At 41.4% G+C, this 26,223-nt stretch overlaps 1 protein-coding gene and 1 long non-coding RNA gene across 2 annotated transcripts in view; one reads left to right on the top strand and one right to left on the bottom strand.

Annotated features, from left to right (window-relative positions):
* Window positions 1-26,223, bottom strand: part of OTC (ornithine transcarbamylase) — a 119,670-nt gene that overhangs the window by 37,636 nt on the left and 55,811 nt on the right. The window contains exons 4-5 of the mRNA XM_040423787.1: window positions 20,532-20,619; window positions 4,871-5,024 (exon numbers count right to left, since the gene is read on the bottom strand). Coding sequence (XP_040279721.1) covers window positions 4,871-5,024; window positions 20,532-20,619 — 242 coding nt within the window. The remainder of the gene's footprint in view (window positions 1-4,870; window positions 5,025-20,531; window positions 20,620-26,223) is intronic.
* LOC120994905 lies at window positions 16,791-19,718 on the top strand. Its single transcript, XR_005777497.1, has 3 exons — window positions 16,791-16,800; window positions 18,710-18,717; window positions 19,584-19,718. It is a non-coding gene; the product is annotated as an uncharacterized LOC120994905 (long non-coding RNA).

A 26,223-nucleotide genomic window follows, 5' to 3' on the forward strand; every position in this document is an offset into this window, starting at 1 on the left:
GGGCCCACATTCCAAAGAGCACCTTTCGGATTTCACCGGCCATTTTTTACAGAATTTGATTTCAAACTCCTTACCACACATTTGGGCCCCTAGAATGCCAGGGCAGTATAACTACCCCACATGTGACCCCATTTTGGAAAGAAGACACCCCAAGGTATTCGCTGATGGGCATAGTGAGTTCATGGAAGTTTTTATTTTTTGTCACAAGTTAGTGGAATATGAGACTTTGTAAGAAAAAAAAAAATCATCATTTTCCGCTAACTTGTGACAAAAAATAAAAAGTTCTATGAACTCACTATGCCCATCAGCGAATACCTTAGGGTGTCTACTTTCCGAAATGGGGTCATTTGTGGGGTGTTTGTACTATCTGGCCATTGTAGAACCTCAGGAAACATGACAGGTGCTCAGAAAGTCAGAGCTGCTTCAAAAAGCGGAAATTCACATTTTTGTACCATAGTTTGTAAACGCTATAACTTTTACACAAACCATTTTTTTTTTACCCAAACATTTTTTTTTTATCAAAGACATGTAGAACAATAAATTTAGAGCAAAATTTATATATGGATGTCGTTTTTTTTGCAAAATTTTACAACTGAAAGTGAAAAATGTCATTTTTTTGCAAAAAAATCGTAAAATTTCGATTAATAACAAAAAAAGTAAAAATGTCAGCAGCAATGAAATACCACCAAATGAAAGCTCTATTAGTGAGAAGAAAAGGAGGTAAAATTCATTTGGGTGGTAAGTTGCATGACCGAGCAATAAACGGTGAAAGTAGTGTAGGTCAGAAGTGTAAAAAGTGGCCTGGTCTTTCAGGGTGTTTAAGCTATGGGGGCTGAGGTGGTTAAAGGTTCCAAATGCATCAATCACATTGAGCAGGCTAGGCGGATCCAGCTGCGCTGGTATCTAACACCCAATAGACTGGCCCACTTAGTCCCCGGGTACTCGTCACTTTGTTGGAGAGGATGTGGTGGGGTGGGAACCCCCCTTCATATGTGGTGGGCTTGCCCTTCAGTTATGTCCTTTTGGTCTGCCATTAAAGACCTTCTTAGAGAAGTCACATCAGATGACGTAAACCTCTCCCCTGAACTGACAATTCTGGGGATTGGTCTGGTGGATATTCCTCTCACATTGAGGGGGATTACTGCACATGTTATTAGCGCTGCCCGAAACATTATAGCTCGCCAATGGAAAATAGCGCAGTCCCCGTCAATAGCTGCAGTTGTGCAATCCGTCAATGAACATATGCATTGTGAAATGACTTTTGCAGACACATCTCGTTCTAGGATACGAATACATAATCAGTGGCTCTCTTGGCTGTCAAGCCGCTATGCCTCTCCTTTGCCTACTTGCCTACTTTAATGTTCCAATATCCCGATACTATTTTGCCCTTAGGGCATGTTTCTCCATGCACCTATATGCTAAGGCAATGATGATTGATGTTAATCTTGCTCGCCTCTGTATTTAAATGTCATTATTGTTGACATTACTAATGTAATGAAAGTCTGCTTTATTACTGAAATTTCAATAAAAATGTATTGAATAAAAAAAAATTAAAAAAAGCATTTAGCAGTAAGTATTTAGCAGTAAGAGTCCTCCTAGTCTTTCATGGGGGATTGCAGCAAACGCGTTTCGGGACTACGGTCCCTTCTTCAGTGGTGAAGAAGGGACCGTAGTCCCGAAACGCGTTTGGTGCAATCCCCCATGAAAGACTAGGAAGACTCTTACTGCTAAATACTGCTGGTCTATTAACACAACACAAAAGAACTTTCTGAGGTTGAAAATATCGAAAACCATCCTCACCTCTCAACACAGATTTACCTGCGAGTAAGAAAGCATCGGTCATACGTGAACCGGCACCGGAACACAGACAGAGGTCAGAGTGCGGTGCTAGCCAGCGTGGGAGAGAGAAGCGGTGAGGACACCAAATCGTGAGTTTAACAATTGCATTAAAGTGTGATACTTCTCACAAATTAATAGAGATCACATGATATTCAAGTTAAAGGGGTTCTGCACTTTGTTTTAACTGATGATCTATCCTCTGGATAGATCATCAGCTTCTGATCGGCGGGGGTCCGACACCCGGGAGGATAGAACATCAGTTAAAACAAAGTGCAGAACCCCTTTAATACTGTATTCGAAATTATACAAGAATAAGACCAGCAATTAGAGTCTCTTTTGCCAAGTTCCTGTTAAGCGGGACGCCGCTTGTGTATTTAGAGTTGCGGGACGACGATAACTCACACAAATAATCGTTACTACATCAATAAGTATATGAATTCATGGTCATATATGAACATTGGTTCACTCTCGAATTTTGAAGACAGCTTCATGTACTTTTGGAAGGATCCGAATATTATTTATACGATTTTATGTACCTAGTCACACACCATATGGTTTGGAGGGACCAACGTTCCTGACTATTATTGGACTGCTATTATCTCTTTGTATTGCACATATTTTCGAATTGATTTTATGGGACAATCGATTTTATGCATTTAACTTAGGATATTCGATTATTTGAATTTTTTTAATTCTGCTGTTAGTTACACACTGCATGATCTTCAGAGACCCTTTTTCCTGACCATCGGAGGTTACCACATAGGACTGCTGCTATCCTTAGTTCCGGTTATATTTTTCACTTTTTAATTGTACTACTATCACCATCACAATTTTATCCTACCTGTATTAATAAATTGCTTTTAATTTGAACCCATTGTCAGTGAGTGCCCTGTTATTATTTTTATCTTTATTGCATTTTATGTAGAATGGGTGATTCTATCCAACTGTGAGCTCCACAATTTGGTTATCTGACACATTGGTGCAGCTTCACACAATATACAATTTATTTGTGTAACTATTAGGCTCTGTTCATACAGAGATTAAGTCACATATCTGTTGCAAGTATTTCCAAATGTATTCTGCCAACAAAAGGCTTCATAAGGTCTCATACATATCCTATAGGGCCCTGTGTATATGTTTTGCATATGTACGCTACAAATCCAGTAGTAAAACAACTGAAACAGTAAATATCAAAACGTCACATAAAAGTGCTCTTTCATCCCCACATTTAAAATCCATTTAAAAGTATACTATGTTTATGACTAGAAGTAAGGTCTTAAACAGATGAGCAGTCAGATTTGGTGGAACTTTTTTTTATTATTTTTTTTTACGAAGGTTACAAAAATACGATATTGTGTAAACCTAGTTTCACCTTTATTCTAAAGAATGATTTGTTTTATGTGCTTGCAGGTCTATGTTAATTCAATGTACTCAACGAGGGGTAAAAGAATATATATATTCTTCTCTAAGTATTAAAGTTTAGTTTATTAGAAGTGTGTAGTAGGAGGTTACGTGTTCCTGCAGCCATGTCGATGTGGCTGCATTAAGGCCATCTGAAACTAGCCTTAGAAATGCTATTTAACTGGGTTAGTAGGTCATATAAGTGGATGGGAAGCTGGGAAATCTTACCAATGTCACAGACAAACAGTTTCCCCACCTCTTTTCAGAAGAGAGAGGATGGGTATGGCCACATGGTGAGGTCGTGAGCCGATTGCAGCACCCCCGGCAGCTACCTCTTATTTAATTAATGAAGAAGGCACTGTATAGTCGGTCTTCATTGTGGCTGAGCGGTATTGAAGGTGCCGTGCAGCCAGGCGTGCGATTAAAATTTTTAACAGGTTCCCTACTCAACAGCGGACACGCTGCATCACTACATGTTTAAATATATATACACCATATATACTGTATGTGCAACACACATACACATAAATACACCATATACATGGTACACATATATAAATACACCATATATACACTACACACACATACCAGCCAACTAAGAAGCCAAATTGTCAGCGGCGCACCGGATCGGGACTCAGCCAGTAACAAGCTTCTCCCATCCAGTTGTAATTTTAACAACCATATCTGGAGAACTGGAGGGAACTGGCTGAATCCCATGCCTGCGAGCAGCCATTAACAATGAAGACCGGCTATACAGTGCGGTCTTCTTTCATTAAATAAGAGGCAGCTGCGGCCTAATTGGCTGCGTGGCTCTCTACCACAGCCGCCTTGCCTCGACTGCGCCGTGTGTTCGTACCCGATAGCACAACCACTGCTGAATGTAAGCTGTATTTAAATGAGGTTATAAAAATCTGCAAGTGTTTTTATGTTATTACTACTGATTTCATTAATATCGTATGAGAGGTAAGTATGCATGTGCAAACATCTCTTCATTAAGGTAAGGGCTAGGAACGGTTCCTTCCAATTGGGAACTGTACTATGTGTATGTGTTTATAGAATTATTAATCCCCCCCCCATAATAAAATATAGGCCTTTAAACGGGCTGTCCGTGATTGGCGTCTTTACAGTGTTTGTATACAAGCCCATCAACGCCACAGACAAAACATGACGTCATAGCTGCAGAGGTGGGCAGTATAGGAACGGCATTGGGGAAGAGTATGTATAGCATATTTTTTTTAAATTATTCTAATAGTATTCATGCCTTTAAAAAAAAGAACTCAGAAAATCCCTTTAATAAACAATAATAGAATAAAATTTACCTTATACAGAAAAATTCTATGTTAATAAAAGTATGACTTCCACAAATTTATACAAGTGATGCCTTGTTTTCCATCCCTATAGGACAGAATGTGCAGGACTGATTGCGGTGGATATTAGTCACACTATGGTATTGCTTAGCAACGCAGAGAACTTCTACATAACTCCCACCGAGCAAAAGCCTGATTTTCATGCAGCGCACGCTGGTTGTACTAACTACTCTGAGGAATTCCCAGGATTGTCTCATACCTGAATGGCAAGCTTACAACATTCATTTGTAGAAAGCGGATATACAATAGTGATTGCGACTAACCTGAATAGTCAGATAATCAGCTAGTATCTGAACGGGATGGTAGTCGTCAGACAATCCGTTCACTATGGGAATAGATGCTTCTTTAGCCAACAGTTCCAGGTCTGACTGGTGATAAACTCGAGCTAGAACAGCATCTGTCATTCCAGATAAAACCCTAACAGAAGAATATGCGAGAAAATATGAATTACTTATGAATCAAGTCATGGGCGGATTGGCCATAGATCCTAGAAATGTTCCGGCGGTCTGATGCCCAGGGGGCCACTTAATCCCCCTCTTGGCCGTCAGCCAGGTACATAAAGATCTGATGCTTTCAGTATTAATTAATGCCGGAGCATCAGGCCAATCGCCGCAGAAGCCCTTCTGAATTCAATTATAGTGCTGTCCTCAGGACGATGATACAGCTTCATACTGTGGGGCGGATGGCAGTATTTTGTCCTGCACTATGGTACTTGGTTCTGCTAGGGCAGTACATTGTGTTACACTGTGATATTTGGTTCTGCTAGGGCAGTATATTGTGTTACACTGTGGTACTTGGTTCTGCTAGGGCAGTACATTGTGTTACACTGTGGTATTTGGTTCTGCTAGGGCAGTATATTGTGTTACACTGTGGTGTTTGGTTCTGCTAGGGCAGTATATTGTGTTACACTGTGGTACTTGGTTCTGCTAGGGCAGTACATTGTGTTACACTGGGTATTTGGTTCGGCTAGGGCAGTACATTGTGTTACACTGTGGTATTTGGTTCTGCTAGGGCAGTACATTGTGTTACACTGTGGTATTTGGTTCTGCTAGGGCAGTACATTGTGTTACACTGTGGTATTTAGTTCTGCTAGGGCAGTACATTGTGTTACACTGTGGTATTTGGTTCTGCTAGGGCAGTACATTGTGTTACACTGTGGTATTTGGTTCTGCTAGGCAGTACATTGTGTTACACTGTGGTATTTGGTTCTGCTAGGGCAGTACATTGTGTTACACTGTGATATTTGGTTCTGCTAGGGCAGTATATTGTGTTACACTGTGGTACTTGGTTCTGCTAGGGCAGTATATTGTGTTACACTGTGGTATTTGGTTCTGCTAGGGCAGTATATTGTGTTACACTGTGGTACTTGGTTCTGCTAGGGCAGTACATTGTGTTACACTGTGGTATTTGGTTCTGCTAGGGCAGTATATTGTGTTACACTGTGGTATTTGGTACGGCTAGGGCAGTATATTGTGTTACACTGTGGTACTTGGTTCTGCTAGGGCAGTATATTGTGTTACACTGTGGTACTTGGTTCTGCTAGGGCAGTACATTGTGTTACACTGTGATATTTGGTTCTGCTAGAGCAGTATATTGTGTTACACTGTGGTACTTGGTTCTGCTAGGGCAGTACATTGTGTTACACTGTGGTATTCCTACATAGTCAAATTGCAGTGCTCACGCAGCTGTTCAAAATCCAAGGGAGGCGCGGATAGATAGATGTCAGGAACCAAGCGACAAATGCAAAATATCAAACAGAAGAAAAATCCAGCTTCCCAAGAAAAGTGATAATCTTTAATACATACAGTACGTGCCTTAAAAGCCGACATACAATACATACATGTCTACGCGTTTCGGATCACAAAAATGTGAACCCTTACTCATGACAAAAACAGAAGTATTCACCTGACATAAAAAGAGAAAGATATCAGCAAAAACAGGTGTGAACAATTACCATAGACTCCACCTCAAAGGCTGCTTCTAAATGATCTAGCATACAAATACAAAAAAACATATACTGTACATATGTGCTTTTTAAAAAATATACAAAGAGACAGAATAAGAATCAATAATGTAATATAAGAACATGTTTGCGATTTAGACCTTTTGAAACACAAGAATCCATACGGAAAATCCAAAAGGATTTCCTGTTTAAAAGTAGCCTTCTATGATCTCCCCCACGTTTAGGTGGATTAACCCTTTCCACGCCTGTACCTGTAAACCTGTGATGTCTCCAGCATGACATGCTGCATAGTGTGAACTGACCGCTGATACATTTTTGGTGGTAGCATGTGGAATATCGGAGATATGTCTCCGAATTCTGACCTTTAAACAGTTAGTGGTACAGCCCACATATTGGAGACAGCACAGGGAACAAGTGATACAAATACACCACAAAACTGATGTTGCAATTAATATACTGTTTTATTTCAAACCCCTTCTGGTTTGCAATAGAAAAAACTGACTGACCAGTCTGAATAAATCCACAGCATGTGCGTATCCGATGTCCACTCCTATAGTTGCCCTTAAAACGAACCCAAGTGGACTGGGTGCTGTTCACACTAGAAAATAAACTTGGACTTACTTTCTGGGCAATGGTCGGTGCACGTCAAGCTACACATTTTATTCCTAAAGACACGATATCTAGCCACTGTTCTTCAGAGCAGAGTACTGGTAAATATTTTTTTTATAATATGACAGATTTTCGGGTATTCAAGACTGAAGTTAGTAGCAAAAACTGAAGAAGATTGTTTTTCTCTATTTTTCTGTATTGCTTGACTAGAGCTTTCTTTAGGAAAAACTAAATCCGCACACAATGTAGATGAAGCAAGAAGAGTGGTGTTGCCGGCGGTTTCCTTACGATATGTATGTGTCGTCACCTTGGAAGCACTGACATCGCCTATGAGAAGGAGATCCAAATATGGGATAGTGGAGGCATCAAAATAAAGTGTAAATTTAAGATTGCATTTATTATTGTTGAGAAACTCTCCAAACAGCGGTATTGTCGCTTGGTCCCCTGACCATATAAATAACAAATCATCTATATAACGACCATACCACTGCAAGGAGGCTACCCAAGGATTATGAGATGAAAATAGATAGTTATGCTCCCATCATGCCATATATATGATTGCCAAGGAGGGCGAGAACTTTGCCCCCATGGATACTCCAATACGCTGAAAAAAGAAGTGTTGATTAAACATTAAGCAAAAACAAAACCACTTCCAAAATATAATTTTGAAAAGAAGGACTAGACTCAGAATATATATTCAGAAACCATTTGAGAGAAACAATAGCCAAGTTGTGCGGAATGGTTGTATACAAAGAGGTTATATCAGCTGTGATCCAAACGTAACCGGGCCTTCTCGATGCACTAAACCGTAAATGATCTGCAGGTAATTAACCTTTCTTCAAAAATACTAACTTAACCCCAAATTGATGTTTTGGCAAGGGGTCTTTCTTTTTTGCCCACTTGTCACTTTAATCTTTATCGGACCATCATTGATGTGAATAGACTGGCTCGTAATCTTACATTGAAAAGACATTTCCACAACGAGGATAAGTTGCAGGACACTCAGGAACCTATATTTAGTCCATGTTCCATATCATCTCATTCTAATGTAAACTTTTTTTCTTTTCTGGAACTTACGAATATTTCCCATATGCAACAATCTCGCCCAATTCCGGAAGAACCTTTATAGTAATGATTCTTTTCATAATTTTATTATGTATAACCGTGATTTTTATCCGGTCCAATCGCTTTCATCCGCGTTGGACTGCTTCCAGGAATTGGTTGAGCGAGATTTGTGTACTCTCAATAAGACAGTGCAAACACAATGTGTTAATAAATATTTTAATAATTTATCATACAGGGAGCGCACTGCTCTTAGAGAATTGGAAAATATGAGGGACATTAACAATAAAACAGGCGGATAAAGGTGGGTCTGTTGTGGTTATGGATCGACTCATTTATGAATCCCAGAACCTTATCATGTTAGAGGATACTGATACTTATTTAGAACTAAACCACAACCCAACACCACAGTATCAACAGGAGTTGTTGTCCCTTTTGTCCTTTGGCATTGAACATGATTTTCTGAATCAAAAACAAGTGGACTATATACACTCACATAAAGAATTATTAGGAACACCATACTAATACGGTGTTGGACCCCCTTTTGCCTTCAGAACTGCCTTAATTCTACGTGGCATTGATTCAACAAGGTGCTGATAGCATTCTTTAGAAATGTTGGCCCATATTGATAGGATAGCATCTTGCAGTTGATGGAGATTTGAGGGATGCACATCCAGGGCACGAAGCTCCCGTTCCACCACATCCCAAAGATGCTCTATTGGGTTGAGATCTTGTGACTGTGGGGGCCATTTTAGTACAGTGAACTCATTGTCATGTTCAAGAAACCAATTTGAAATGATTCGAGCTTTGTGACATGGTGCATTATCCTGCTGGAAGTAGTCATCAGAGGATGGATACATGTTCTCATTCTGTTTACGCTAAATTCAGACTCTACCATTTGAATGTCTCAACAGAAATCGAGACTCATGAGACCAGGCAACATTTTTCCAGTCTTCAACAGTCCAATTTTGGTGAGCTCGTGCAAATTGTAGCTTCTTTTTCCTATTTGTAGTGGAGATGAGTGGTACCCAATGGGGTCTTCTGCTGTTGTAGCCCATCCGCCTCAAGGTTGTGCGTGTTGTGGCTTTACAAATGCTTTGCTGAATACCTCGGTTGTAACGAGTGGTTATTTCAGTCAACGTTGCTCTTCTATCAGCTTGAATCAGTCGGCCCATTCTCCTCTGACCTCTAGCATCCACAAGGCATTTTTGCCCACAGGACTGACGCATACTGGATGTTTTTCCCTTTTCACACCATTCTTTGTAAACCCTAGAAATGGTTGTGCGTGAAAATCCCAGTAACTGAGCAGATTGTGAAATACTCAGACCGGCCCGTCTGGCACCAACAAGCATGCCACGCTCAAAATTGCTTAAATCACCTTTCTTTCCCATTCTGACATTCAGTTTGGAGTTCAGGAGATTGTCTTGACCAGGACCACACCCCTAAATGCATTGAAGCAACTGCCATGTGATTGGTTGACTAGATAATTGCATTAATGAGAAATAGAACAGGTGTTCCTAATAATTCTTTAGGTGATTGTATATATATATGTTCCTCATCCTGTTATTCCTATATTTCATTCATTGCCAAAGGTACATAAGGGAGGTTTTCCTTCTCCTATGCATCCTATTGTAGCATTTTACAGAGAGGTTATCGGCATGGATTGACAGTATTTTGCAGCCGTTGATCCAAACGATTCCGGGCTTCCTTTTGGATACTAGAACTGTCTTACATTCTTTTTTTAATTTTGTATGGCGGCCCGGTTTACGGTTTAGTGCATCGAGAAGGCCCGGTTACGTTTGGATCACAGCTGATGTAACCTCTTTGTATACAACTATTCCGCACAACTTGGCTATTGTTTCTCTCAAATGGTTTCTGAATATACACTGCTCAAAAAAATAAAGGGAACACTTAAACAACACAATGTAACTCCAAGTCAATCACACTTCTGTGAAATCAAACTGTCCACTTAGGAAGCAACACTGAGTGACAATCAATTTCACATGCTGTTGTGCAAATGGGATAGACAACAGGTGGAAATTATAGGCAATTAGCAAGACACCCCCAATAAAGGAGTGGTTCTGCAGGTGGTGACCCCAGATCACTTCTCAGTTCCTATGCTTCCTGGCTGATGTTTTGGTCACTTTTGAATGCTGGCGGTGCTTTCACTCTAGTGGTAGCATGAGACAGAGTCTACAACCCACACAAGTGGCTCAGGTAGTGCAGCTTATCCAGGATGACACATCAATGCGAGCTGTGGCAAGAAGGTTTGCTGTGTCTGTCAGCGTAGTGTCCAGAGCATGGAGACGCTACCAGGAGACAGGCCAGTACATCAGGAGACGTGGAGGAGGCCGTAGGAGGGCAACAACCCAGCAGCAGGACCGCTACCTCTGCATTTGTACAAGGAGAAACAGGAGGAGCACTGCCAGAGCCCTGCAAAATGACCTCCAGCAGGCCACAAATGTGCATGTGTCTGCTCAAACGGTCAGAAACAGACTCCATGAGGGTGATATGAGGGCCCGACGTCCTGAGGTGGGGGTTGTGCTTACAGCCCAACACCGTGCAGGACGTTTGGAATTTGCCAGAGAACACCAAGATTGGCAAATTCGCCACTGGCGCCCTGTGCTCTTCACAGATGAAAGCAGGTTCACACTGAGCACATTTGACAGACGTGACAGAGTCTTGAGACGCCGTGGAGAACGTTCTGCTGCCTGCAACATCCTCCAGCATGACCGGTTTGGCATTGGGTCAGTAATGGTGTGGGGTGGCATTTCTTTGGAGGGCCGCACAGCCCTCCATGTGCTCGCCAGAGGTAGCCTGACTGCCATTAGGTACCAAGATGAGATCCTCAGACCCCTTGTGAGACCATATGCTGGTGCGGTTGGCCCTGGGTTCCTCCTAATGCAAGACAATTCTAGACCTCATGTGGCTGGAGTGTGTCAGCAGTTCCTGCAAGACGAAGGCATTGATGCTATGGACTGGCCCGCCCGTTCCCCAGACCTGAATCCAATTGAGCACATCTGGGACATCATGTCCCGCTCTATCCACCAACGTCACATTGCACCACAGACTGTCCAGGAGTTGGCAGATGCTTTAGTCCAGGTCTGGGAGGAGATCCCTCAGGAGACCGTCTACCACCTCATCAGGAGCATGCACGGGCATTGTAGGGAGGTCATACAGGCACGTGGAGGCCACACACACTATTGAGCCTCATTTTAACTTGTTTTAAGGACATTACATCAAAGTTGGATCAGCCTGTAGTGTGTTTTTCCACTTTAATTTTGAGTGTGACTCCAAATCCAGACCTCCATGGGTTGAAAAATTTGATTTCCATTTTTTAATTTTTGTGTGATTTTGTTGTCAGCACATTCAACTATGTAAAGAACAAAGTATTTCAGAAGAATATTTAATTAACTCAGATCTTGGATGTGTTATTTTTGTGTTCCCTTTATTTTTTTGAGCAGTGTATATTCTGAGTTTAGTCCTGTTTTTTTAAATGATATTTTGGAAGTGGTTTTGTTTTTGCTTAATGTTTAATCAACACTTCTTTTTACAGCGTATTGGAGTATCCATGGGGGCGAAGTTCTCGCCCTCCTTGGCAATCAAATATATGGCATGGTGGGAGCATAACTATCTATTTTCTTCTGATACTCCTTGGGAAGCCTCCTTGCAATGGTATGGTTGTTATATTGATGATTTGTTATTTATATGGTCAGGGGACCAAGCGACAATACCGCTGCTTGGAGAGTTTCTCAACAATAATAAATGTAATCTTAAATTTACACTTTATTTTGATGCATTCACTATCCCATATTTGGATCTCCTTCTCATAGGCGATGCCAGTACTTCCAAGGTGACCACACATACATATTGTAAGGAAACCGCCGGCAACACCACTCTTCTTGCTACATCATGTCATCCCCCACATGTCATTCACAATATACCTAGGGGTGAATATATTCACGAGAGACACAATTGTTCTAATGATGAGGCTTTTTCAAAAGAGTTAAATGTGGTTGCCGACCGTCTAACATTACGACAATATTCAAATCAGTCCTTGAATCAAGCTAAAAGATATGTTTCATCTACATTGTGTGCGGATTTGTTTTTTCCTAAAGAAAGCTCTAGTCAAGCAATACAGAAAAATAGAGAAAAACAATCTGCTTCAGTTTTTGCTACTAACTTCAGTCTTGAATACCCGAAAATCTGTCATATTATAAAAAAATATTTACCAGTACTCTGCTCTGAAGAACAGTGGATAGATATCGTGTCTTTATGAATAAAATGTGTAGCTTGACGTGCACCGACCATTGCCCAGAAAGTCAGTCCAAGTTTATTTTCTAGTGTGAACAGCACCCAGTCCACTTGGCTTCATTTTAAGGGCAACTATAGGAGTGGACATACATGCTGTGGATTTATTCAGACTGGTCAGTCTGTTTTTTCTATTGCAAACCAGAAGGGGTTTAAAATAAAACACTATATTAATTGCAACACCAGTTTTGTGGTGTATTTGTATCACTTGTTCCCTGTGCTGTCTCCAATATGTGGGCTGTACCACTAACTGTTTAAAGGTCAGAATTCGGAGACATATCTCCGATATTCCACATGCTACCACCAAAAATGTATCAGCGGTCAGTTCACACTATGCAGCATGTCATGCTGGAGACACCACAGGTTTAGGGCGTGGAAAGGGTTAATCCGCCTAAACGTGGGGGAGATCATAGAAGTCTACTTTTAAACAGGGAATCCTTTTGGATTTTTCGTATGGATTCTTGTGTTCCAAGAGGTCTTAATGTTCTTATATTACATTATTGATTCTTATTCTGTCTCTTTGTATATTTTAAAAAAAGCACAAATGTATATGGTTTATTTGTATTTGTGTGCTATGTCACTTAGAGTCTATGTTAATTGTTCACACCTGTTTTTGCTGATATCTATCTCTATTTATGTCAGGTGAATACTTCTGTTTTTGTCATGAGGGTCCACATTTTTGTGATCCGAAATGTGTAGACATGTATGTAGTACATGTCGGCTTTTAAGGCATGTATGAATTAAAGACTGTGGCATTTGGTTCTGCTAGGGCAGTATATTGTGCTGCACTGTGGTGTTTGGTTCTGCTAGGGCAGTATATTGTGCTGCACTGTGGTGTTTGGTTCTGCTAGGGCAGTATATTGTGCTGCACTGTGGTGTTTGGTTCTGCTAGGGCAGTATATTGTGCTGCACTGTGGTGTTTGGTTCTGCTAGGGCAGTATATTGTGCTGCACTGTGGTGTTTGGTTCTGCTAGGGCAGTATATTGTGCTGCACTGTGGTGTTTGGTTCTGCTGGGGCAGTATATTGTGCTGCACTGTGGTATTTGGTTCTGCTAGGGCAGTATATTGTGCTGCACTGTGGTGTTTGGTTCTGCTGGGGCAGTATATTGTGCTGCACTGTGGTGTTTGTTTCTGCTGGAGCGGTATTTTGTCCAGCACTATGGTATTGCTGCCCCCATTTACTTCTGCTGCCCCGCCTTCTTTAAATTTGGACCTGCCTATAACATGAGGCCCCTTTTGGGTTTTTTCCAGGGCCACTTTAAGTTCCCAGTCCGCCCCTGAATTAAAGGTTTAATTAAAGTGGCAAGCACTCCACCTTTTATTTTTCAGAGCACCTTTGGTGTGTGTTTGTATCCATAAAGTGAACCTCCACCTTTTTTCATCATGTCGTATTTAAGTCCACAGGTTCTGTGCTAATTTGGAAATATCATATTCGCTAACTGTTGTAGAGAGGGCAGAGATTCGTAATGAAATATGTTTGGCCATGTGCCGCTACTAACAGTAATGGCACATACACAAGATTAAGGTGGTCTTGCGAGACCGGCGGCCATCTTAATCAGGCTTAATCGCAAAGAATACATTTTAACATCATTATACAGACAATTCTTCGGCCCCAGTACAGATAATGTGATGAACTAATTGGGTTCATTCATATTGGGACGAACCAATTCAGTTATCACTAGTCTGAATACTTATGTCAATGTAATATTTTAGTTTTCCAATAAATTACAGTAATGGATTGGTTGGTCACTTAACCCCTCAGGGCGTTACATCACTTGGAAGTGCTGCAACACATGTCCAGAGAAAATCAGATTATTTAGGTCGCGGCAATAAGTAAAGAACACCAAACTGCTACAACATACAACATATTTATAGGAAAGTGGTAAATCACTATAATAATTCCCATGGACTGACATCTGAAGGTGACACATTTGAATGCACGTTTTATTATTATTATTACACTGTACTTATTTTGGACTAAACAAGCCAAACATTATTCAATAGAACTAATGTATATATAAAAAAAATCACCCCCTTGTTAGAGCAGTCAGCTTTGTATGTGAAAAGATACTGGCTGCAGTATTCTTCACAATATAACCTTTATCTCTGCATTCCAGAGAGCTTATAAACGCTCAAGTATGCTGAATTCTTATCAATTTGATAAGAATTCAGCTTATAGGGGGTTATCCAGTTTTCTGATAGTGATAGCCTATTCTGAGGATATTTGATTGGTGGGCGCCAACTCTTGCCCACTTTGCCGATCAGCTGTTTGAAGGGGCCACATCGCTTGTGCATGTGCCACAGATTCTTCAATGTTTACATCATTCTGTGTGATGTTCATGCTCATAACACCATATTTTTCATATTCTGAGTTTAGAGATTCAGGAATTCAGAGATAAGAGCTAGAGAATGAGCCTTCAGGCAGCACCGCTGATGGATTTTCCTGTAAAGGAGAAAGAGCTGCCTTCATTGTATGTGTAAAGATGTTGGCTGCAGGGGACAAATGATTGAAAATGTTTAATAAAAACTAACTGGGATTTTAGTTAATGGTTCATTAAAGATTTATAAATTACAACAATAAATGCTTACACGGGTAATGGAGAACAATGGAAATCAGCTCTACATAGTAGACATATTTTGCAGAGATGAAATCTAAGTATATTACCCAAATCCAGTTTCATGTAAATATATTTCTCATGAGTTGGGACTGCAAAATAAAAGGGGGGTCAGTCAGGTGCACACCACCATGGCTAGAAACACAAAATAAACACAATGCAACAGCACTCTGCAAACAAAAATAATGTACAATAATGCCATAGTTATAGAAAATATTCTGGTGCTAATGCTACGCTTATTTTGTAAATTTGAGATTCTTGGCAAATACATTTTGTACAAAATTATTTGGGCCCGTCCCGTCAAGGCGATTTCTGTAAGACGGGAACCTAACACTAAATACTACCTGTTATAGTGCCATAATGGCCACCATAGAATTCAGGGAGTGCAGGTTCCACATGCATGCTGCTGCTCATGAGTTAAGAGCCATTTAATGCTAGTTATATATTCCATTTTAGTCGGCAGGGATTTATATAACCAGTTTTTGACCATATAGCATTTTTCCCACGGCTAAGGCTACTTTCCCACTAGCGTTTTTACTGAATCTTGCAGGGTTCAGCAAAAACGCCTCCTTTACTGATAATACAACCATCTGCATCCGTTATAAATGATCTGGTTGTATTATCTTTAACATTGCCAAGATGCATCCGTCATGAACACCATTGAAAGTCAATGAAGGACGGATACGTTTTCTATTGTGTCAGATTATGTCCCCATTGACTTGCACTGGGGGTTATGCCGGATCCGTCTTGTTCCGCTTCCCAGGATGGAAAGCAAACTACAACATGTTGCGGTTTGCTCTCCGGTATGGGAACGCAACTAAACGGAACGGAATGCATTTTGGAGCATTTCGTTCTGCTCAGTTCAGTCTTGTCCCCATTGACAATAAATGGGGACAAAACGGAAGCGTTTTTTTTCCGGTATTGAGCCCATATGACTGATCTCAATACCGGAGAACTAGCCTAACTTGGGAAAAATTGCCCAGTGGAGCCTCCTAGATAACTCTAGTACCCAGCGCATGTAAGTTTAAAAAGGTTGTACCAAGTTTAGAAGTTATTCCCTATTTAGTTATTTTGGGAATAACTAACTGATTGCTGGGGCACTGTACTTGGATGTCTCCAGCAGTTCGATAGAGAATGAATGAAGTGGCAGGGCGCATTCCCGACCTAACACTCGATCAGATCAGGGAGATGGGACCCCCAGTGATCCATTAGCTATCTCCTATCCTGTGAATAAGGGATAAATTATAAACTTGGCACAACCCCTTTAAGTTCTGATATTGTTTGGTTAAAGGGAACCTGTCACCGGGATTTTGGGTATAGAGCTGAGGAGATGGGCTGCTAGATGGCCGCTAGCACATCCGCAATACCCAGTCCCCATAGCTCTCTGTGCTTTTATTGTGTAAAAAAAACGATTTGATACATATGCAAATTTACATAAAAGAGTCATATCTTACTTGTGTGACCAGAGAAGAGTCATATTTTCAAGCTCTGACTCATCTCAGGTTAATTTGCATATGTATCAAATAGTTTTTTTTACACAATAAAAGCACACAGAGCTATGGGAACTGGGTATTGCGGATGTGCTAGCGGCCATCTAGCAACCCATGTCCTTAGCTCTATACCCAAAATCCAGGTGACAGATTCCCTTTAAAGGGGGGAGGACTGTTGTTTGAATTATATCTACGAAATATATATATATATATATATATATATATATATACATACATACCTGATTTAAGTAAAGAAATCTAAGGTTTTAGACTGGGTCTCAGCTCTCTAGCATGTACCGTTCCTGAGATATTCCAAAAAAATACATTAGCAAATAGAAGCCTGCAGGTCTTTCTCTTCATATCCCAACTGCAATACACGTGGTCACATGACCCTTATCAGCCAATAGAAGCTCGCAGGCCCTTAGTCTCCACATACACACAGTTTTACACCAGGTTTCCATAACAACCCAGACATTTTTCTTCACTGCTGTAGGTAAGCTTTAAAGGGGCAGAATGCTGTGGATTACACTGCTAAGGGAGCAGAGTGCTGTGGAGGTCACAGTTAAGGGGGCACTCTTAAAAGACTGACTTAAAAACCCCATCCCCAGGTCCCACTAAGCCACACCTCCGACCCAGTTTGGCCACGCCCCCTCCCACTCCGCAGCCGACAAGGTTTGAAAAAATGAAGGTAAAAATCAACTTCTGTCAGCTGCAGGAGTGGGAGGGACAGTGATTTTCTCCCTGCAGCTCACGCTCAGACAGCACAGAGCTGCTGTCTGAGAGTGAGCTGTTCAAAAGGAGCTGGACAGTCTGGCATAAAACTGGACCTCTGGCCACCCTGGGGGCAGGCTGCTGTGGAGGTCACAGTTAAGGGGACTGTCTGCTATGGAGGTCAGTGTTAATGGGCGGGGTGCTGTAGAGGTCCTTGTTAAGGGGACAGGAGCTCTATGGAGGTCACTGTTAAGGGGGCGAGTTATTGTGGAAATCACTGTTAACGAGAAGGGGTACTGTGGAGGTCAGTAATAAAGGGGCGGCTGCTGTGGAGGTCAGTAATAAAGGGGCGGCTGCTGTGAAGGTCACTGTTAAAGGGGAGGGTGCTGTGGATGTTACTGTTAAGGGGCTGGCCACTGTGGAGGTCACTGTTAAAAGAGCTGGGTACTGTAGATGTCACTGTTATAGTGTATACTGTCGATATCTTTTAACGACACACATAAACATTAAATAAAATAGATGAAATATACCCGTGCGAAGGAGGGAGGAAAAAAAAACAACTAAAATAATGTGGTTGCATAAGTGTGCACACCCTCTTCTAACTGGGGATGTAGCTGTGTTCAGAATTAAGCAATCCCATTCAAAATCATGTTAAATAGGAGTCAGCATACACCTGCCATCATTTAAAGTGCCTCTGATTAACCCCAAATAAAGTTCAGCTGCTCTAGTTGGTCTTTCCTGAAATTTTCTACACTACACTGCTACATGTGTCGTGCGACAATTTTTATAATGATAGTCTATGGTGTTGCACTGCGACATGCTGTGCGCGACAGTCGCAGAAAAATCCATCTTGTTGAGACAAAATGTCGTCATGTAGCCCTAGCATTAAAGGGGCAGGGCGCTTTGGAGGTCACTGTTAAAGGGGCGGGCACTGTGGAGGTCACTGTTATAGAGGCGCTCACTGTGGATGTTACTGTTAAAGTATAACTGTCGTATATTTTTTTGGGGAGTATTGGATTGTGGTGATAATATCTCCTTGGTGGCCCTATTTCAACTTTTCACTGTGTATTCAATTACCCCTTAATTCCACATTTTTGTCCCCTGTACTGCCTATTTTTACCTGTGCTTAAAATAGGGTTGCTAGGCATGGTCCGTCTATCTGTTGAAGGACGGAGGACGCAGGAACACGCAGCGTGCAGGCTCAGATTACTGACAGCCAGGGACTGTAAGTAAATGATTAAAGCCAGGTCCTTCCCAGCAGCTGATAACAGTGCCTGGGCTGTGTGCACTTCTCCCTGTCCCTGCACTTGGCAGACGCTCCCTCACTCAGCAGAGCTGGAGAATGCAGCGTTGGAGCAGCGCAGACCAGGGAAGGGAGATCTGCCATCTGCTCGGTGTATAAATGAAAGCAACATGTGGTAAGAGGACCCCTTTGTGCTGCAGGAGATTAACCCTTTAGGGGGGAGGGCTCTGGTTACTGACACTTTTGGGGGACTATTGTTACTGGCTAGTGAGGGCAGGCGGGATTAGCCTCAGGGTGAGGGCAGTGGCGGCCATCTTAACTGAATAGTGACATTGCAGTTTTATGCAGACTGGTTGCTAAGGGCTGAATCTTATTAAATATGGGGTAAGTCAGTCTAATAGTAACTGATTCTGGAATATCATGTTATTAGTAACTACATATATGAAAATTGAAATTAGGGTCTAAGTGTGACAGTTATCCTTTAAGGGGGCAGACCGCTGTGGAGGTCACTGGGGTGCTGGGAAACTCACTATTAAAGGGGTGGACTGCTGTGAAGGTCAAAGTTAAGGGGATGGGTTGCTGTGGGGGTCCCATTTTAAAGTGATGGGGCACCGTGGGGGGGTCAGTGTTAAGGGACTGTGGAGTTCACTGTTATATCTTTTAACGACACACACAAACATTAAATTAAATAGATGAAATATACCCGTGCGAAGCCGGGTCCTTTTGCTAGTTAAATGTAAAGAAATATGGTAAAAGACAAGACAAATGGGATAGTCAATCTAGACACTGAAGGAAACAGTTGGGGAGGAAGGATGAAAAGAAAAGAAAAGGGAAGCGAAGGAAAAAAATTGAGTTCAATAGGAGGAGTATCTGCAATCCAAAACCCAAGAGTTACATAGTTAATACGGTTGAAAAAAGTCCATCAAGTTCAACCAAAGGATAGGTGGGGATGTGAATGTTAGAAAAGGGGAGTGAGACCCAGATTTCTACATGTTTTCATAAGCATTAATTTTATTTACTTTTAAGAATTCATCTAACCCCTTTTTAAAACTACTTACTTTTCCTGCTGTGACCATATCCAGAGGTAGACTATTCCACAGATTTACAGTCCTTACAGTAAAGAATCTATGACATCTCTGGAGACTTTTCCTTCTTGAAACAGAGGCAGTGCCCCCTTGTCTTTTTAGTTGAATAGTGGAGAACTACAGGAAGATAACTAAGGCAGTGTGGAAGGAATGGGAGTCTGGGTTCACTGTATTACGATCGGTATGAGTATGTGAAAAGATACTGGCTGCAGAGGACAAATGGATAGAATTTTTTTAATATAGAGATATAGACCTATTGGAAAAATGTTTTTTCAGCCCCAAATAAGTACAATGCAATTATAAAAAATGAATTCAAATGTGTCCATACTTTTTAGAGGAGTTCTCAGGGATTGCAGTATTGATGAACTATCCTTAAGATCAGTATTAGATTAGCGGGGGTCTGACTCCCGGCACCCCGCTGATCAGCTGTTTCATGGGGAACAACCCGAGTGCCACAGCTTATCAGAGAGGGTGCTGAGAGACCCCCCCCCCCCCACACCCGAGATAGGTCATCAATAATGTAAGTCCGATAAACCCTTTTAAAATACACACCTAATCGATTTCACTGTTACCGGATGTAATAAACCTACATGTTTGTTGTGACTACAATATCCCCTTTAAGGAGTCACCGTTGCTACATAGACTAATTAAGCATTAAATCATGTATAGTAAGTAGATTTTCCTAGTGGTAGTTATTTTATTATTCTGACATTTTTTTAATTGGAAGCATAGCTCTATAGATAAAACTCTGGCAATGTAGGTTGGATTAATACAAAACTGCATTTCTCTCGCACAAACAGATAAATCTGTGGGGAACAAATAACATGAAAGAGACCTTGCTGTGTCCTTCAGGCTTTCATTGACTCCCAAATGAATATCCTGCGTGGTGAGAAAACAAGGATGTCCTCCAAGCAGAGCAAATCCTATAAGTATATTATAGAAATGTAAGATTATTTTTAAAACTGGAAAAAGTGAAGTGGCACAAAAAAGTGTTATACTACTAGAAGGCCTCTTATCTGAGAAGTTCTGAGAACCTGAGGGGGGGGGATGCAAATTGCTTCCTTCCAGAGATACATACAAGTATGAAAATACATAAATCAAAGCAGTATCTACAGTACATTTTGGTTAGGATATATAAGAAATGTCTCCATACAAAAAGATCTGCTTGATAATTTGTTTTGTACCATTAATTTTTCCCATCAGTAGAATGCATTACCTATCACACAGCTAATCTAAAAGCAGATTTTATACCAACCATTAAATTAGAAGTGGCTTTTAACAGATTATACAAGATTAGAAGAACGGAGGCTATAATAGTCTGGCATTTGTCAGTTGACTCCCATTCATTCGATACAGTCAATATAGGAGGGAAGTCTATGGCTCCAATATGACCACCACAAAGGCACAACAACAACAAAAAGCTTTTATTCTTTTCTATTATTATTTGAAAGCGCCATTAATTCTACGGCGCTGTATATAATACAAATATACAAATGCCCCCCCAGCAAGCTCTTCGCAACCACCTCCTCCTGTGCAACCCCCACTCCTACTCCTGTGGTTAGTCAAGATAGCTTTCTCAGACCAGGCTACACGTATATAATCTTTTTCATGTCACTATATATACTGTGACTGTATAAAATGCCATTGTATAAAATCCTGGGTGGGTCAGTTTCTGAGTTCGGGACCTGTAGCAGCCGCCTCCTCTGCTTCCACTATAGCTACGCCCCTGACAAAAAAAACAACAAATACAATAAGCATGAAACTATTAACAGACTGGTAAAAGCTGCCCATATGGCTGTGTGGTGGCAGCATGCTCCACGTTAATAGAAAAGTTCTCCTATGCCAGTAAAGGATATAAAATAAATAATTATGCTATACTATATCCCTCACCGTTGCCATCACTGCAGCTCTGGTTTTCCTCCCAGTGTTCATATACAAGGCACTAGAGGTGGCGTATAGATATTTGGCACGTGAGTACTGCAGCCAATTAAACAGCAGGATGAGGAACAGAGATAAGGCAAAGGAAACGGTAGGGGAAAAACAGGGGGGGGCACAACAGAGGTGAGAATACTAAATACTGGGAGCACTACAGAGGAAAGGGGACATGGTAAATACTGGGGACACAATGGGGGGGAATGCTAAATACTACAGAGGGCGATGGCCATGCTAAATACTCGGGGCACTATAGAAGGAGGCCATGCTCAATACTGGGCACACTACAAAGAGGGGGAATGCTAAATATTGGGCATCTACAGAGTGGGGCCATTATAAACACTGGGGTACTGCAGAGTGGGCCATTACAAATACTTGGGGCAATATAGAGGGGAAATTATAAATACTGAGGACACTATGGGGGCCATCATAAATACTTGGGGGTATTACAGCAAGGCATTTTAAATACTGGGGGCACTAGAGGAGGGGCATTATAACTACAGGGGCATTGCAGTTTTTTTTTTTATAAATATTGAGGGCACTACAATGGGGCATTTTAACTGTATTATTATGACTTGGGGTACTGTGGGAGCATTATTATTATTGGACGCAATACAAAAGGCACTACTATTAATGGAGCACTCTAAATTTTCACAATTGCGCAAATCGCCACTAATGATGCGCATATTTTTTGCGCAATACATGCAACTTCACATTTTATCAGGTCTGAGTAGATATTACTGATTGGTGCACTAAGTATTGTTGTGACATCACAGCACTATGTCTGTAGCATGTATGTATGGACAGCAGAGAAATAGTAATTCCTACCACACTACCTAACACCCTGCACTGGAACCTATCAGCTACACTATATCACTATCTAACCTACACTGACTATCTCCCACTAACTATCTGTATTATAGCATGCTGCCACCACACAGCCTTTTGGGCAGCTTTTACCCAGGCAGGCAGGATCGTCTCTCCCTCTGTACCAGTCTGTTAATAGTTTCATGCTTATTGTATATTTTTTTTTTTTGTCAGGGGCGTAGCTATAGTGGAAGCAGCTGCTACAGGTCCCGAACTCAGAAAGAGACCCACACAGGAGGAAAACTTTAAGATTTTATTGTCACGGCCCCCTCAACAGTATTATACATTGGCATTTTATACAGTCACAGTATATATAGAAAATGGCTGCTGGGGAGGTTCTTATATAGTGGTATATAAGTGGTAGGCAACTTTCCTGCTAGGGATGTTGCTAAGCTCAGACAAAGACATTGCAGCCTTCTCATTGGCCCAAAAGCAAGAAGGGAGGTTACTGATGAAAAAGAAATCTAGAATATTCGGAATGACGAATATATAGCACTATATTCTACATCTTCGCAAATTCTCGAAGTGCCGATATTCGCGATAAAAATTCGCAATTAGAATATTCGCAATCAGCAGTACTAATGGAGGCACTATTACTAAGGAGGGCACTCTGGGAGAGAATTAGTAGTATTGTTGGGACTTTGGGGGGCACTATTACTATAGGGGACTATGTATGTCACTAATATTTAGGAAGTATATTATTTGGGGGAATAGGGGAGCACAGCGAGCTCAGAAGGCTAACACTGTTAGGGCACTAGGAGGGTGAGAATGATGGAAAAATGAAGAACCTAAGGTGTCTATGTGTCAAACTCTGCAGAGACAAGACGCGGCTGAAATAATTTGTCATGGCAGTATGGTCCGAATGGAGAAGAAGAGGAAAGAGAACATCTACATCAGAGGAGACTTAACTGGATGTAATAGGTATGTGGTGTTATATAACCCTGTATATTTGGGAGTGTTGTATGTAACGTTTATTCTAATATGTCCTTAGTAGTAGGGCTGGAGAGGAGGGGTAGTATTGAGAATTTGGAAGGGGGGAGGGGGAGCCATTTCAATTTTAACCTCAGGCAGAAAAAAAGTCTTGCTCAAAAATATAGTAGGACATTGTACGTATTTGTTATGAGTGTGTTTGCACAGAAAAGTTTGAAAGGCTGTGTTCATACTAATAAACTTCAACTGGGTAAAGCTTATATTACAACTGAAGATCTTCAAGGTGATTGTTGAAAAGGAAGTGTTCCTTCCCAGCAATCACCTGCTCGTTAGTAGAGGAGATCGCTGCTTTTACATGCAGCGATCTCCTCCTCAGTATGGGGAGGAGCGATCGCTCATGCCATCATTTGTCCCCATACTGAATCACTGTTTGCCTGCTGCAGACTGAGTACGCAGCATGAGGATTTTGAAACCTGCTGAAAGATTTCAAATTAGCGTTTGCTCGTTCAGCGGGTAATCGATGGCAGTATTACACTGCCAGATCATCGCTAATGAGCGTTCATATGAACGTTTGTTAGTGCTTGTTAGCACAATTATCTGAACATGTAATATAAGCATAAGGATAAAAATTGAACCAAAAAATGATGACGAATAGCAAGCTTTTGGAACTACCTTGGTCTCTTTATCAGGTTTCTCAATTGTTAACTTTTCTATCTATTGGCTAAAAAAATACAGAGACATTTTTCCTTTTAACATAGTTGCATAAAGTCCCTAAATTTCAGAGACAATCCTGGCAAATTCGGTAGGTCCCCCGTTTAAAACAGGATTCATGTAAACCCTGCTCAGAAGTGGACATTCCCGGATAGGGGGGTTTGGTTGTTCCCAGGGCGTGGCATGAATGTCCAAAGTTACAAAATTGTTGGTATGTTTGCTTTAATATTCTGGGAATCATTTATTCATAGGTCACTCAAAGCAGTTTATTCAGTTCAGTTGTATGGATTGGGGTAATTATTGAATAACTTACAAGTTCATAAAAGACCTCAATTCTCAGCTGCGGGTGTGATTCAAAATTTCCATAATCAAGCACTTAAAAGTTTTTTTTCATGAAACATACTTATTCCCTATCCACAGGCAGCAGACATGTGACTGCTACACCGTTTTAACAGGGAACATCGTACCCATGTTCAGTCAAATTCCCAAGAACCAGACATTTATCCCATATCATATGGATAGGAGATAAGTGTTTTTCCTGGGAAACCTGCACAGAGAAATCCCAGAATCTCAGTCAACTCAGAATAGACCAAAATTATGAGCTGATTATTTTATATTATATCTGATTTGATAAATTATATGATACTGCACAGTGGCGTACATAGAGAAGTAAGGGCCCCATAGCAAGGATCAAACCGACCCCCCACACAGGACAGAAGGGTTTCTGCCTAAACCCTTTTCAATAACCTTTGGGCCATTTTTCCACTGTCTCATTTGCTAAAAGTTGTTTCTTTAGAGCAGCGGTCCCCAACCGAGGGGCCGCGGCCCAGGACCGGGCGCTGGAAGATTGTTTGCCGGGCCGCGGCAATTAGGGTGGCCAAATGCCCCACCCCGCACAACTCTCTCTCTCTGACGTAGTAACCAGTCATGTGAGCTGCGGCAGTATAGAAAGATGCTATCCTCAGGGTCACACCTGAGCATGGAGGTCGCTGTGGGGAGTATATTGTGGAGGTCTCTGTGGGGAGTATAGTGTGGAAGTCTCTGGGGTTAATAACTACTGTGAACTGGGGACTGCTGAAAGGGGAAAATAAATACTGTGAAGACTGCTGAAAGGGTTAATAACTATTGTGAATGGGGGATGCACCTTGTATTTTGTTATGCGGTTGAATCAGTCAGCGCGACCAGCACCCCGTAAGCCCCGCCCACCCCATAAGCCCCGCCGAGAACCCCATCCCACCCGGTCCCTGGGTAAATTGTCTTGCATGAAACTGGTCCTTGGCGCAAAAAAGGTTGGGGACCACTGCTTTAGAGGGTACTGTCCTGACCAAGTTTTCACCTCCAGTAGAAAAGGAGATAATCCCAACTAAGACTGGGCCCCCTCTTGCTCTGGACCCCTTAGCAGTCGCATGGTGTGCCTCTATGGTAGTTACGTCCCTGATACTGCCTGTATGTAGCCACCACTAGTAAGAACTAGCTGCAGTTGTATTTATACCCCTAGAATTTAACTCAGTGATACAAGTGCATCTCAATAAATTACAATATCATTCAAAAGTTAACTTATTTTAGTAATTCAAAAAGCAAAACTCATATATTCTATAGAAGCATTACATACACAGTGAGCTTTTGTATTTCAAGCATTTATTTTAAATGTTGATGACTATGGCTTACAGCTAATGAAAATCCCAAAGTTGGTATCTCAGAAAATTAGAATATTATATAAGACCAATTAAAAATTATTTAAATACAGAAATGTTGGCCTACAGAAAAGTACAGGTATGTAAAGTATATGCACTCAATACTTGGTCGAGGCTCCTTTTGCATGAATTACTGCATCAATACGACATGGCCTGGAGGTGATCAGTCTGTGGCACTGTGAGGTGTTGTGAAGCCCAGATTGCTTTGATAGCTTTAACTTGTCTGCATTGTTGGGTCGGGTGTCTCTCATCTTTCTCTTGACAATACCCCATTGATTCTCTATGAGGTTTTGGTCAGGTGATTTTGCTGGCCAATGAAGCACAGTGATAACATGGTTATTAAACCAGGTATTGGTACTTTTGGCATTGTGACCAGGTGCCATGTCCTGCTGG

Source organism: Bufo bufo, chromosome 3 (genome assembly GCF_905171765.1).
Source record: "Bufo bufo chromosome 3, aBufBuf1.1, whole genome shotgun sequence".
NCBI classification, from domain to species: Eukaryota; Metazoa; Chordata; class Amphibia; order Anura; family Bufonidae; genus Bufo; species Bufo bufo.